This window comes from Opisthorchis viverrini (genome assembly GCF_000715545.1).
Source record: "Opisthorchis viverrini unplaced genomic scaffold opera_v5_89, whole genome shotgun sequence".
In the NCBI taxonomy this organism is placed as follows: Eukaryota; Metazoa; Platyhelminthes; class Trematoda; order Opisthorchiida; family Opisthorchiidae; genus Opisthorchis; species Opisthorchis viverrini.
This window is the reverse complement of record NW_008751744.1, coordinates 915,895-930,442: the sequence shown is the minus strand read 5'-3', so window position 1 is coordinate 930,442 and position 14,548 is coordinate 915,895. Positions and strand designations below refer to the sequence as shown.

General features: G+C 45.6%; 1 protein-coding gene across 1 annotated transcript in view; it reads right to left on the bottom strand.

Moving 5' to 3' along the window:
- Positions 1-2,982: 2,982 nt before the first annotated feature.
- The window catches only part of T265_13645 (hypothetical protein), a gene marked incomplete at both ends in the record, with an annotated part of 78,430 nt that continues 66,864 nt past the window's right edge, over positions 2,983-14,548 (bottom strand). Inside the window, 7 exons of the mRNA XM_009169866.1 lie at positions 2,983-3,626; positions 6,404-6,882; positions 8,564-8,833; positions 9,419-9,897; positions 9,987-10,156; positions 12,232-12,725; positions 13,598-13,893. Of these exons, the coding sequence (XP_009168130.1) occupies positions 3,422-3,626; positions 6,404-6,882; positions 8,564-8,833; positions 9,419-9,897; positions 9,987-10,156; positions 12,232-12,725; positions 13,598-13,893 (2,393 nt within the window). The remainder of the gene's footprint in view (positions 3,627-6,403; positions 6,883-8,563; positions 8,834-9,418; positions 9,898-9,986; positions 10,157-12,231; positions 12,726-13,597; positions 13,894-14,548) is intronic.

Here is a 14,548-nt window from a genome sequence, read left to right as displayed (position 1 = left end):
CCAACTATGAATAGCTAAATACATTACTTTGATTCCACAGAATGAATTGGTCGAAAAAACTGCACACATTTTCCGTTAGTGTATCTCAAAATATCTGTTTGATTTTCGCCTTCTCTGAAACCGGGCTTTATTGGCTTATTCATATTGATCACTCTTGAGAACATCCAAAGACGTACTGTTGAAATCGACTTTTTCCCGTGGTGCGTTTGTTTGAGCACAGTTCCCACACACTCAACTGATGCCAACAATTATGATGTCTTCAGAGTAAAACTACTTTCCGGCTCTTCTACTGTTTACCTGCTCTATAGGTGGTTAATTCAGTCGGCCTGCAGTTCAACAGTTGACCGCAAACTTTAAAAACGGGATTGAAAATAAACGATTTACCTCTGTTTCGGTGCTACAGATGTGGAGTTTGAATCTCGAGTAAAGGACCACTTTGTCGTCTCCATCAACAAACCTCAGGAAGGAAATTTCTCCTAGTTCTGGCCTGTAAACAAACCCACGTACGCAAGCACCGATGATGTCTTGTCCGGTTTAACCGATGGTCACGAACAAGCCTTCATACGGACAACAACTGGGGGGGGGGGCAAAATAGACCGTATCGAAGCGCGATTAGCAGTGTCCACAATTTGTGTTGAAATTGCAAGGATGTACAAAGCGTTAGTACTGTGAAGTCATCCACTTACATAAACACAAATCCGAACGAATATCGGAGGATATAAGGCAAGAAAATCCAGAGACCAAGTGTCCTATAAATGGAGGACTGCCGGTTTAGCGGTGTGCCTGTGTTTTATGGGAGACTAAGCAGTCGAGCCACGGAGCACTAAAAGATGTCTCTAAAGGCGGAGTGTATTTTAATGAGGGAATTAACCAGCTAACCAACGTGTTTCCACATCCTCTGCGGGTGATTCGCCTGCGGAAAACTCGATGCTGGAGGAAATCACTCTATTCTCTGAGGAAACATCCAAAAATGAGTTCTCTCCAGAGGTGGAACTTCGTTCAGTCAACTATTTTACACATTGCTTGTTGAAACAAAATGCAGTGTATGAAGGTCTCGGCAGGTCGAAATATTTTGTTCTGTCACACCCATCCACGAACTAGGTATTTATTTCCTTATCAGTCGAAATTCATCGAGGTTGCTCCCAATAAAACCCACAGTCTGACAAACATTCCACTGCCTTCTGAAGTTATTTTACCCGGGTTTTGTCCTTCTACCTATGCTGTGGACTGATACAAACTCTACCGCAGCCTAAAATCTGAACTGTTGTGTGCCAGACAAACCAGTATAGAAGATTAGCGCAAACACACTCATTTGAAAACTAATTTGGTTTTTCGAGAGACTCACCTGGAACCCAGGTGAATCTATCGTTTGTGATGTTTCCAGGCAACTGAATATGCTGCACCAGGCCGCCTCATGTTTCACTTAAAACAAAAGGTTGACGGAAACTCGGGGACTGCGCCTACCTGGTAAGCGTCCAGTCGTGGGCTGTCGAGGAGTGTTCAGCAACCTTATGAGTAGTGCATTGCAGTATAGGAGATGTTAGTAATCCTAGTTGTCTGTCTAACCAGATTTTCACCAGTGCCTGTTGTTCTACACTCCATTAAATTTGCCAAGATGCTTATGTACTCAAGCTTGTTATATTCTACATTTCATGGGTCAAGCAAAAGTGCGAGGATCTGTGGTTTGCTGATTTGTATTCTTTCAGTGGCGCTGTAAGTAGTATGTGTGCAGTTAAGATTTTACTGCAGCCATGGAATTTCGCAACCACACTATTGAACTACTTGTTAAGTTTAAGATGTGAGTCCAGTTGTGTATCAGAAAAGACAGTTGTCAACCTGACCAGGGTAGCGAAAAACAAATAGATTGACGGGAGACCCATTTGGTTGATGAATGTGGTGACCATCTATAGTCGATGAAACCAAACCATAGCAAAACCTATATGGATTATCATTATGTCGGATTGAGGCTTTGTAAAGATTAGGCAGGCCAAACTCAAAAGTCACTTGGTCGATTTAGGACACAGGGTAGTAGACCAACCAATGGAGTCTCCCGATGGAACAACCAATCGTGATTGAACGTCAGCCCCACTAGCGGCACGTATATTGGCGCGCACGCAGCCACCGACCAATCGCTGCGCTCCATTATCCTTCCAAACAAAACAAATGATGATATAACCTCAACTGGTGCTGGAGCGTTTGCAATTATAATGCCTAACACAGGGAACAAACCAACGATCATAAAGGAAACTACTCACAAGGTTGCTGAAAACTGCTCGACAGCCCACTACCGGTTTCGCCCTTATTGGGGCTCGTCAGGTAGGCACAGTCCCCGAGTTTCCGTCAGTCTTATGCTTACCGATCAGTTCAATAACCCATTCATTTGATAGGTGAAGTGAATCGATCAGAAGTGCCTCTTTCTAGGAAGTGGACCCAGCAGAATCAAAGAAGTTTCAACGCGTCAACCCTTTTCACTTCGTAGCTGCCTCAAGGAGAAGGGAAATTAGTTCAGCTATAGTACCCTCTTAGATGTCCAGTTGCCATTCCACCAAAACGAACCTCGAGGGTTGAGATACTGGCAGTTGTCCTAGCCTAGATAGTAGCAGTCAGGATACAGAGGTTGGGGTCGATATACGAATCTTCTAACCAGCAAGTTCGTACCTTAATTACTGACCCATCTCGAGCTCTTAAGGAGAGGTGTAATATTTCATAACTATTTGAAAGATTCGGCCTAGACCAGATGGAGTTATCCCATTCTAATGCTATGCTCATAGGCATACACAAGAGTCCCGTAATCTCCAAAGAAATTTGTGCTGCACTGACCATTTCTAGAGGAGCTATTTCAAAGTGAGTCTCCGATTGAACAATCTCTCCCCTTTCCTCCGTCGACCCAGCATACTGAAACACCTTCCGCATTCCACGTTCATGCCACGTGACATTAACAAATATTAGTGGACTAAACCACAGAGTCACAATCACCCTTCCAGGTGCGGTGGTATATTGAAACGAGCGGCAAATGAATGGTTTTCACCGTCTCTTCAAACCTCTTATTTACAATGTAACGAAGCAAGTTTGGATAGATAGCAGTTTGGGCAAGGGACAGCAAAGGACCTGGTGCTATGGGAACAATGGAGGTAGAAGAAATTCTGAACCATAGGAAATATGGATGGAAAGCACACCCACGTAGAAATGCACGCATTTTGACTGTATCTCCTATGTACAAGAAGTGAATAGGACCAGAAGGGGGGGGGGGGGGAGGGGTTAATTTCATCACAGCAAGAAGGTACATTTTATGCCCAAACAAGTCAGTGTTGGAAGACTGTGTGTGTGTGTGTTTGTGCATCATCTGGTTGGAGAAATGCCCTTCTGGCACATATGGAGAATCGACCAACTCGGGAAGTATTATCAAAATACATTATCGCAATCAGGTCACGTAACGTTCGAACGATTCCAAATATTCCAAAGCTGCTGCGTAGCAGAAAGCGTATTCCGATGCTGTCTGTACTAAACCGACACGTTGCCAGCGTAGAAGTTTCACGGTTTGGAACATGTCCACTACACCTTCGTATCGCATCCGTTCAAGAGCAACTGCAATCGCCAAAAACACTCCGGTACGGCCAGCTCCAAGACTAGAGGAGGGGGAAAGTGTAAGAACGAAAGCAGTGGATGACAGAAAAGTACAAGTCAGCTAACAAGCACGAAGAACGTTCCACCATCTAAGGCTATCGGTGACCAATGAATCTTTTTGCGAACTATTCTTTATCAACCTGGTAAAAGTCACTACTGCACTGACTGGTGAAGTAGCGTTGACCTTTCAAAAAATCGTTCAGCTGTAGCACCTTTCAATGCCCAGCTGCCATGCTACCCGAAGGAAGCACGAGGGCTGAGATACTGCCAGGTTGCCCAAGCCTAGACAGGCGAAGTCGAGAGGCAGAGGTTGGGTTCGAATCACGGACCTTCCGGTCAGTAAATTCGCGTTCTAACCGCGTGAGCCATCTCGCCCTTCCAAAAAGGATACCAGCGAACAGAAAATGGCCCACGAAACGAATAGTAGACAAATATTGAGGTTTCGCTACAGTGAGGCTCCTCCTTGGGACATTTTACTCGATAGGATAACTTAACGTAAACAAACAGGGGGAAACTTTGGGTCCTTTGTTTATTGCCTTTTTCTGCTCTGCAGTAGCATTAGTCAACCAAGTAAAATTCTCGACAGTATTGGGCTGTCTTTGACTTGCTTCGACTGGACGGACAATCAATCCCAATGGAGCATAGAACACGGATGCAATCCAGATCGAAGTTAAGCGATAGGAGCTACTTTCTCATACGAAACAAAGGGTCAGGTTTTATTCAAGTCCGGGCCACTGATGAGTGGTCAGACTGTGTACCTTAGTCACCGATGTCCTTACTATTTCCCCTGTGGAGTTCGAGCGATGGTTCATCTGACTGATCGCCCAATGCTTTCTTCCAGCCGTGTTTTCTGCCGGTTCCCTCTATATATGTTTCTCACTGTGTTCCTGGATGGGAATCGTCTCAGAATGACCCGGACGGAAGCCTAGCAAACTACCTATGTGGCCCTGAGCGACGGGACCATTGTCGTCCTCGGCAGCACGTGACGCGCGGTGTCACCTGTGAATGTTGCGCATTTTACGCACAGTGAACTGCGACGGTGCGTAAAATGGAGAGATACTTCAATCTGATGCTACGAGACACGCTGTGCGTCAACTGAGGTCCGGAGTCTCTGCTTACTTTCATCAGTAACTGTTTACTCGTTCCCACCGAATAATAATCGCTTAGTTGTAACACCCTTTCATGCCTAGCTTTCCATGCCACCTGAAGGAAGCAAGAGGGCTGGGATACTGCCAGGTTGCCCAAGCCTAGGCATAAGTTACGATACAGAGGTCGGGTTCGAACAACGGACCTTCCGGTCTTGCTCTCATCACTGAACCATCTCGCTCCACCCAGTGGTTCGATAAGCCTTTTCCGTCCTCGGTTTCTCCCGTACACTTGTTCCTTAGTTTTAGATAAATTTAGTTGTAACACCCTTTCAGTGCCTAGCTTCCATGCCACCTGAAGGAAGCAAGAGGGCTGGGATACTGCCAGGTTGCCTAAGCCTAGGCATAAGTTACGATACAGAGGTCGGGTTCGAACCACGGACCTTCCGGTCTTGCTCTCATCACTGAACCATCTCGCTCCACCCAGTGGTTCGATAAGCCTTTTCCGTCCTCGGTTTCTCCCGTACACTTGTTCCTTAGTTTTAGATAAATGTGACGACCTAAAAGCACGCCACCTGTTGGGTGACAGACGCATTGTTACTTTCCGGACCCCTACAATTTGACACTGCTGCTTTCGGTGCTTCACACTATCGGGTATTTTACAGAACTAAACCTGTCGTCCCAAGTGCCCAATCAGATTTTGTCCTTATCAGTACTGCTATCACAACCGCCCTTTTTGTCGACCTCACCTGCACAATGCCGATAGAACGACAGAACATCTCACCCGTTTCACCTCTCACTCTGGGCCTGCGCAATTCTGAGTTTGGGATGGCTGTGGCTTAGGCGTGAACTTACTGATCGGTAGGTCCGTCGTTCGACTAGTCTTGGGCAAACTGCCAGCCCTTCTGCTCGTTTCGGGTGGCACAGCATCTGGGCACCGAAAGAGCATTACAGCTGAACAAACGCTCGATTGATTGCTGTGCTCAAATTCAGCAAAAGCTGCCTCCTCCACTGTCGTTAGTACACGAGTTTCGCTGTGTAGCTCATATCGCTCGTTTACATTGGTTAAGGTGACACAATTTGATGACTGTCATGTGGGCCACACATGGTTGGATCACCGACTGATTTTAAATGGGAAACGCTCGTCACCCTCCGATGGAATATACTAAAGTACCCCCACCCATGACTACATTCTATGTGGTCGAGGGCCGAAGGCGTCGTGCGTGATTCATGAAGCTGTTCCGATAGGAAACCCTGGTGGATATGATGATTCGATTCGCCGCGCAGGAATTTGCAAGTGCAGTTTAGCACACCATGTCTAATCGCTTACAACTTATCGGACAGATGGCACTCGGTCACATTTCTGCGAGCCAGCTTTTAGCCCTCGATTTGAGGAGGTTGTCACGGAGGCAGGGTGGCACGGTGATAAGCTTTTGCTGCACCATGCTATGTGCATTGTTAAGAGGGAAAGTCTGAGGTTGCTATACGTATGAGAGTTGCAAGGCGCATTTGACGAATGTACGCCATAGCCAACTGTGAATTGAGTAAGCACTTCCAGATAAATGTTGTACTAGGGACTCAGTGACTAACAATAAGGTTGAACTGTAACCTGACCAACTAGTACCTTGTTAAAAATTTCTGTGACGCTTTTTTCTTGGAATGTATTTTGTGGCTAACCAAATGTGCAGACTCACTTGCAGTGCACGGTTATTGGCCCGTCCATGCCAAAATGCTCTTTCGTTTTGTGCACCTGAATAACCGTTTCTAATACCGCCTCACAAAGCGATCTATAACGTTGCCGAAAATTAGCCAACAGTGGACGGTTTTTCGCTCGTCCTCCACCAACTCCCTCGGGGGTAGATGCTATCGCGGGTGGTGGTGGTAGTGTTGTGTCCACACTGGAACCCGGTGGAGAACTCGCTGCGCCCAAGCTGTCCACTCCGTCAGACAAGGTGTCACGCAGCCGGTGGGGTGACTGTGGATCTAGTTCAAAATCGATCATTGCATCAGTGGTTGGTGTGGCGTCAAACTGTCGAACAGTTCTACTCGTTCCGTCCCGCGTATCAGTCAGCCGGAGTTCACGCATAACATAGGCTGTCATTGTATAAGTGGCAATCGGATCCACAACCAGATATCCATGTCTAACGGACTGAACGGTTGGCCAGTAGGTTGGCTGAAATTTAAGGAAACCGGGTCAACGAATTCACTGTAACCGAATTGCAAAACGTGTTTATTTTCTATCTACATGAACTGAAAGTATCAAAGAAGGTGCGCCAATCTCCATAAGAAGCAAAGCAGATTCAAAATGATGTCACGTCTTTCAAATATAGTTACTCGTTTTCGAGAAATACACTCACTTGCAAATCAATTTGGTTTTCACGGGAGACTCAATCGAATCTCTCGTTTATGATGTCCCCCAGCTGAATGTGCTGCACACAGGCCGCCTCATGATTCAGTTGGCACGATATTCGAGATATCGCAGTATATTTTCATAAAGGAAACTACTCACAAGGTGTGGGCTGTCGAAGAGTTTTCAGCAACCTTGTGAGTAGTTTCCTTTATGAAAATAGTTACTCGTTCTTGAGAGATGAGCTAAAACGACTGACCTAGGGACGATGTCTCCGCAGAGGACTCCAGAATGCAAAGAAAGCTCCGATGGGCGACACGAAGCAGTCTAGCATGCAGGAAACAATCGACACCTCCCAGTGACAATTCTAGGACCATCACGTATACATGGCTGTTGATGGCAGAGATCTGCCGTTGATTCGTCAGAGAATTCGTTACTGCAGAGGCAATCAGCACGTGACCACGCGGATTGAACGTGGTCGTGCGAGTTAATAAAACTTCAAGTTTTCAGTGGAATAGTATTGTCTTCAACTAGCGGACAGTTTGTTACGAATTTGAACCATCCTGGCGATTTGGGAAGTTTCTAAGAAAGAAGAAGCATAGTCACACCACTCTCGTTTGAGCGGTCGCGTTCCTGTTCAGACGTAATTATTCCGATGAGTCCACACCAAAAGGGAGCACTGGACTCGAGTTTCGCTCTTATTAGAGCTCATCAGCGGTGCATATCCAATGGCCGTGCCGGGATTTGAACCCCAGACATCTGACATGCGATGCGAGTGGGTCAATCGATCGTCACAAACAGGACAGTTATTGGGTCGTCGTTTGATGGGTCGGGCACACCTGTTCAGATGTGAAAATTCGGATGCGTCCAAAGTGCGTTGGTGGAGTAGTGGTTACACGCTCGCCTCGCATGTCAGATGTCTGGGGTTCAAATCCCGGCACGGCCATTGGATATGCACCGCTGATGAGCTCTAATAAGAGCAAAACTCGAGTCCAGTGCTTCCCTTTGCTGTGGACTCACCGGAATAATTACGCCAGAACAGGAGCACGACCGTTCGAACGAGGGTGGTGTGACTATGAGCAAAATACCTATCCAGCAAAACCCCAAAATTGCAACCAAAGAAGAAGTAGTCGTGAAAATCTCTCGGCTTCCAGCTTAGATTGACTTCACTGGTGGAGTGTAATCTCGACTGAGCCTTCAGGATCTTTATATGCTAACACTGAATCCACAGGTAGTCACTATGAAAATGATCTTTCTAGAAGAAATCCTTTAGCAGATCTCGGTGCGTATTGACTGTCTCTTTAAAGCACTGGGGTTTAGTCAGCTATATGTTCTTCATACTTTTAAACCAACCGGTGATACAATTTTCACCCGGAATGACAAGTTGTGCTGTCACCTCAAAACACCGCTGACTACAACTTATGTTATAAGTAGTGTGTTCCGATTGGATAACCGATTACAAACACGAGAAAATACTTTGTGAGTGATAATCCAGTCTCAAACTCACCAAATCCATCGACCGTGGGTCGTTATAACATGGTAGGCTTTCCAGGCGTACAATCAAACATGAGCCGGTCTCCCAAATCATGCGCCAAAAGTCCTCGAGGGTGGATGTAAGCGGGGCTTGTGTGGCTATGTATACGGCACGAGACCGGTAGCCGTCAATGTAACTAGCATTGATGTAATCCGAACCGTCCACTCCACGCACCGCTCTAAGTGCAACTCGATTGGCGTCATGGGGTACGAAATCTGGGTGTCGGTTTTTCGTCAAGTTCACCTGTTTCATCAGCAACAAAAAGAGGGGAACATTTCATATAGGCATGAGTTTTAAAAAAAACTTTTGGGATGAGCATGAGGGATAACAACGATTTCTGGTCCTCTTAGTAATATATGCATATATGAAGTGTTACGGATTGTTGAGTAATAAGCAAATACAGTCCAGGCCAAATCAGTGTGCTGGCGCTGAAATGGATAGTGGCTAATCTTGCATGCATCCTGTCAAACGCCATTCAAGGACCACTCTGTTACTGAAGAGCGGACATACAGTTTGTACGGTCACTTGTGTCAGTCATGGAATTTTATGGACAGCCCTTTAGTGTGAGCAACCACTCGAGCGAATAAAATTCAGTTAAGTCTATTCTTCTATGCTTCCGGATCACTTTGAATGATTGAAGCACAGCTGTTCCAGGGAAGGGACTGACACTGATTTTCATGTTGCCTTCCACGTCGTTTGCTTCGACACAATGAGGTGGTAAAAATCGCTAAGCAACAGGGTTTGTGCCGTTATCGTCAGTTTTAGACAAGTCGAGTTCAATTCAGTCTTGTTTGTTTTCAATCCAGAACGGCAGATAACGTGACTCACCCTCAGTTTGGCTGCACTGGTTTTGAAATTCGACGATCCGAGTGCCGGCATCCGCGGAATACTGGAGCATCCTGTGGCCCTATCCTCATCGTGCATCGAAATTGGGTCGATCGGAGAAAGGAGGCCAACACTAGTTGGTACTAAGGAGCTTCCTGTGGTAAGCTGTGACTGGGCGACCAACTGGGAGAATTCCAGTGCCAATCCTGTTGAGTCTTCCCTGCTGCCTTCCGAGGTCACTGAACTCAAACCACTGTTAGGTTTTGTCAGACGTGACCAATGCGCTTCAAGCTGTCGGACGGGCAGTTCAGTGTTCCCACTGGCAGCGGCTTCCACCAAAGCCTCATAAACAAATGCATATTGATCCTCAGTTTGAACCATGAAGTTCCGCTGGGCCCTGAGTCGACTTACCGTACTGAAGACATCCACAGCCTTCTCGTGCCGCATTTGTTCAAGAAGGATATCTAGTAGAATAAATGCACCTAAAGGAAGATGGAATCACCAGTGAGAAAGGTGATACGAACGAGCAACAATCGGGTTCGATGTTTGTGGAGTATGAAAACACACTTACCGGTGCGACCTACGCCAGCTGAGCAGTGAACGACGATTGGGCCGGAATCTGACGGACATTCAGCCCGAACGCGCCGTAAGAACATCAGCAGCGGAGCCGGGTGGTTGGGGACGCCATGGTCTGGCCAAGCAGTGAATTGAAGTTGACGAACTTCACGAGTTTCCGTAGTACTTCAAATGGAAACAAAAGATCTTCCGTGATCGGCTACCAAAATACTGACAATGAGACTGAGTTTTTCCACTTTAATCATGCCATGTATTGCATATGACCTCCCGTCGAAAGACCTCCCAGAAAACCGTATCAAGCACATGGTTTCGGGTAAGCAGACCATACAAATGAGGAGATCAGTTAAGTAGCGATTTTTACGGGTTGACTGCACGGATGAGCTACATTATTCAAAGGTCTTTCCAACACCGACACAGCTTCAACTGCTGAGCTACGGATTGTCAACTTCCAACCCAGAACCTGACCTTCACCAAGCACAGGTCATCTAAACACAGGTGTAAACTACAGCACCAGTTCCGGTCAAGCAGTGATGAGAGTATCCGCCAACAGACCGAGAGGGCTGATGGTCGAATCCAACAGGTGTGCCTCATGCTCAAATGTGAAAACTGGACCCCGAAAACTCCAATGCTAGATGTAATGTCGCGTGCAATAAATTGACGGAAATTTCATGGGAAGGAAAGCATAGCAAGAATACATCTCCTGAGCAAGCGGTTTTTTCAATAGCTTTTTCGAGCATGCATAATACTGATGCGAACTTGTTAGCTCAAAGCAACCCTGCCAGCGGCTGTCGAACTGTACATAAATTTGACGCCCACTGTAAGGACGACCACAGTGATGAATCCAACTGAATGTGAAACATAGTTTTCCTTAAGGTTCAGTTATTAACAGATACACTACCTAAATTGTTTGCAGTTTACAAGCGGTCTCACTGCACTTTATATCATCATCATCATCATTATCATCATCATCATCATCACCATCGACAACGTGACATCAGTGTTCAACGCTGGTGCTTCACTGAAGTACAACCATGATTTATTTAAAGGGCTTATTTTGAAGAAAATGGTAAATGTAGACTGGGAGGGACTTAGTGCTAGCTTAACACAATCATTCCGAGGTGCCTACACCTCCAGACATTCACTCAGGCAATCTGGATAGAAACTGACAACAAGAACGCCACTGACATCGGTTGGCAGTCATATATTGTAGTGTCTCCAACCAGGCACAGTGAGAATCACGCGGTCCCCATCCTGGCAGGCGAGTAGCACCGACAGCACCCGAGCCTTTCGTGATCTCCTTCATACTCCTCTGCCAAGTCAAGGGTTGGCCACCTCTCTGTTTACGCCACTCTGAACTGGGTATGGAAAACACCTCTCTCTTCGGCAAACGATGGTTTGGCATTCGGAACACACGTCCCAACCAACGCAGCTTCTGGTGCTGGACACATTCTTCAATGGAAGTACCCGTTGCACAACCGAAAACGCACTTTATATTCTAACTACGCACTTCTATATGATAAAATACCAGGAGGCGGTTCCGCTTAGAACCACGATGACTGGTGGTAAGAAAGATAAGGTCATGTCACAACTAGCTGGCCGATTGCTAGTAGTCCATACCTAGACGAAGCAAATCACGCCTTCTGAACGGCATTGATTATCTATTATACATGCTCATTATAAAAGATTCAACCGTTTCATGCGAAAGATAATCATTCAATTGCGAACGATGCTCCGCTTTACGTAGTACATCCATAACCAAGTCCGATCGATAGATACGTCTACGGTACCGTCCCAGATGGTCACATTCTTTGAGATCTCGTATTAACTTTTCCCGTCCGTGGAACCCTAGTGTGCAAAGTTCCCATACAGGGTCCGTTCAGCGTAGTGTTATGGCCTAGGGAAATCTTGTACGTACAGTAGTCTCTGAATAGACTGATTATAAACAGTGAAACACTTCAAGGTGCTAAATTTACGTTCTTTCTTGAGGGATATGCATTTACTAGCCGATTATTAGTGTCTTTTCCCGTTGGTAGGTCAAATTCCATAGTAATTCTTTTGAAATGGGGATATCACAGAGTAAAGGCTTTTAGGCCTCTAGATGACTGACTTTAACGGGAGCCGACGGGTGACATAAAACTATGGACGCTAGGGAATGTCGCTCTGGGCTCTCCAGGGGAGAATCTCTTCCAAATTCCTAGTTTGCAAATTCACACAAATGTTGATAAATCACAGCGGCTTACCCAGTTTTGTGTAGAATAAATGTCCGGATTGTGTAGTAGGCAAGTTCTATCGTATCCAACAGCCCTACAGTAATATCGCCGTATTGTGCCTCTCCCATGAGTTCCTGACAGTTTGGTGCCCACTGGTTAGTTACTCTACCGAAATCATCCATGGCCAGCGCTTGTGACAAGTCATTTGCGAATATCAGACTGCTATCTCCGCTGGTCCGGCCGGCTGTAGAGAACGAGTTTGCACGATAGGGCGGAAGTGAGGTAGGTTTGATGGCTGCCAAGTCTGTGGCTCCAAACGTGGGATCAAAGTGCTTGGTTTTGCCAAATCTTGTTGGACTGATAATGGTTTGTGCGGGGCTTGCCAGCGTGGAACCATTTCCTGGCCAGTACTGTTCACATTTAATTCTGGCTCGTTCCTCCAATCGCGTCATGGACACAATCATTGCGGAACGTTGTTCCCATACCATTCGCCAAAAGTCACCGACCGTTTGGGGCAAAGGACCCTGAAGATAGGGAGAAGTGTGATCCGGTAAAGTAGGGAAAAAACGAAAATGATAGAGGAAGTTGACAGCTGATGCAGATGATATCTGTTCGCAACAAGCGAATGGTAAATAAGGGTACCATTTGAGGAGTGGTCACCGGTGACGCTATGGAATGAATAGGACAGGGCAGACCATGGATCCACGGTTGCTTTCTGCTTACAACTAGCAAAAGGTGGCTACCACTCTGGAAATCGATGATGAAGCCCAAAATACACGATGTTAGACAAATGTACTCATTTGGCCTCATTTAAATCCGAGAACTTTCTCATTTATGATGAGCACCTGATGATGAGAGCCAAAAAGTGCGCAATCGGTCGTGGGCTGTCAAAGAACATTCAACAACCTTGTAAGTAGTTTCCTTTAAGAAAATACACCACGATAGCTCGAATATCGTACCAAATCAAACATGATCTGGCCTTTGTACAACACATTCAGTGGAACAATGTCATAAACGAGAGGTTCAGCTGGGTTCCAAGTGAGTTCTTCGTAAAAAAACGAACTGCTGTACGAAAGAATGCATTCGGCAAATATTGGAACGTCTACACATAGTCTCATGGGAGTGTCTGGAGGTGTAATTTATCGTCTACTTGAATACAGGCCGTTTCTATAGATAAAGATAAAAAGCATTTGGTCGCACCTATCACCATAAAATTATTCCAGCGCCTTAAATGTCATTCTGGGTTGTGCGATCCATAGTGGATCAAGTCTAGCTTTTTGGGCGATAAAACTGAAAGCTGTCGGCTGAAATATTGTTAGATTACGGAGTGAATGGTAAACATAATTAGGAGGTTTCTTTCAACACTGGAAGCGTAGTGCTCTCAACAATCGCTAACCTGAGTTGCAATATAAGCATTCTGTTTACAATAGCCGTCAAGGTAATTTGCGTTTATGTAGTCGGTGTCCACATCGGAGGGTGAAAGCTGTTGGAGCACAACACGTGAATGATCGTAAGCTATCACATTGGCATAACGATTTTTGACTCGGTTTGCCGGGCGGTTTGAATGCTCCCAAGTGAATTGTCCACCAGGATCGATCGATTCGAATTCCGCAGCCATCAACCGACCATTGTCAGCCTTGAGTGCTTGCACGTGTTCGGCCAACTGTCCCACCCCAATCATCCGTGATTGACCTACAAAGATAGGAAGCAAATCTAGGCTAAGTATACTTTAAATAAACCCGACTAAATGATGCATAATAGCCTCTTTAGACGTTGCCAGAATAAGATAAAACAACTATAGACCGATTATGGGTTACAAATGGAGTCAAGAAATGATGTGTCGTGAGATAAAAGCATTGTATTATATGAGTGGATGTATGAGGCATGTGATGCGGTGAGTTGTTTTTGTTCAGTTCAGTTAAAGCTAGGAAGATTAGCGTGGTTAGCTCCACAAAAAAGTATTCATATATATATATATATATATATATATCGCTTAATAACCCTAGGAAGGAAGTCATATCTCACGTCTGGCACTCAAAATAGCCACAAATTGTAGCTAGTATCTCTGAATGATAGATACATTTTCGAGAATATTGGTTTAAGTAAGCGTAATCAGTGCAATGTATGCTGTTCGTGGAAACTGAGAACTTTGCCTGCTTTTCGAAGTGGTATGCTTATCTACTGTTATCCTCTGAAACAGATGAGATTGGTGCGCTTGCACCATGGAGAATTCAGAGTAAACTAGAGCACTAGATATTGTAGCTTGGTCTGACGATGCTGTGCAGATCCACCGATTGTTTTTCAAAATTTTCTGAAAGGAGTGTAGTGTTTTGGATTGTGTCGCAGC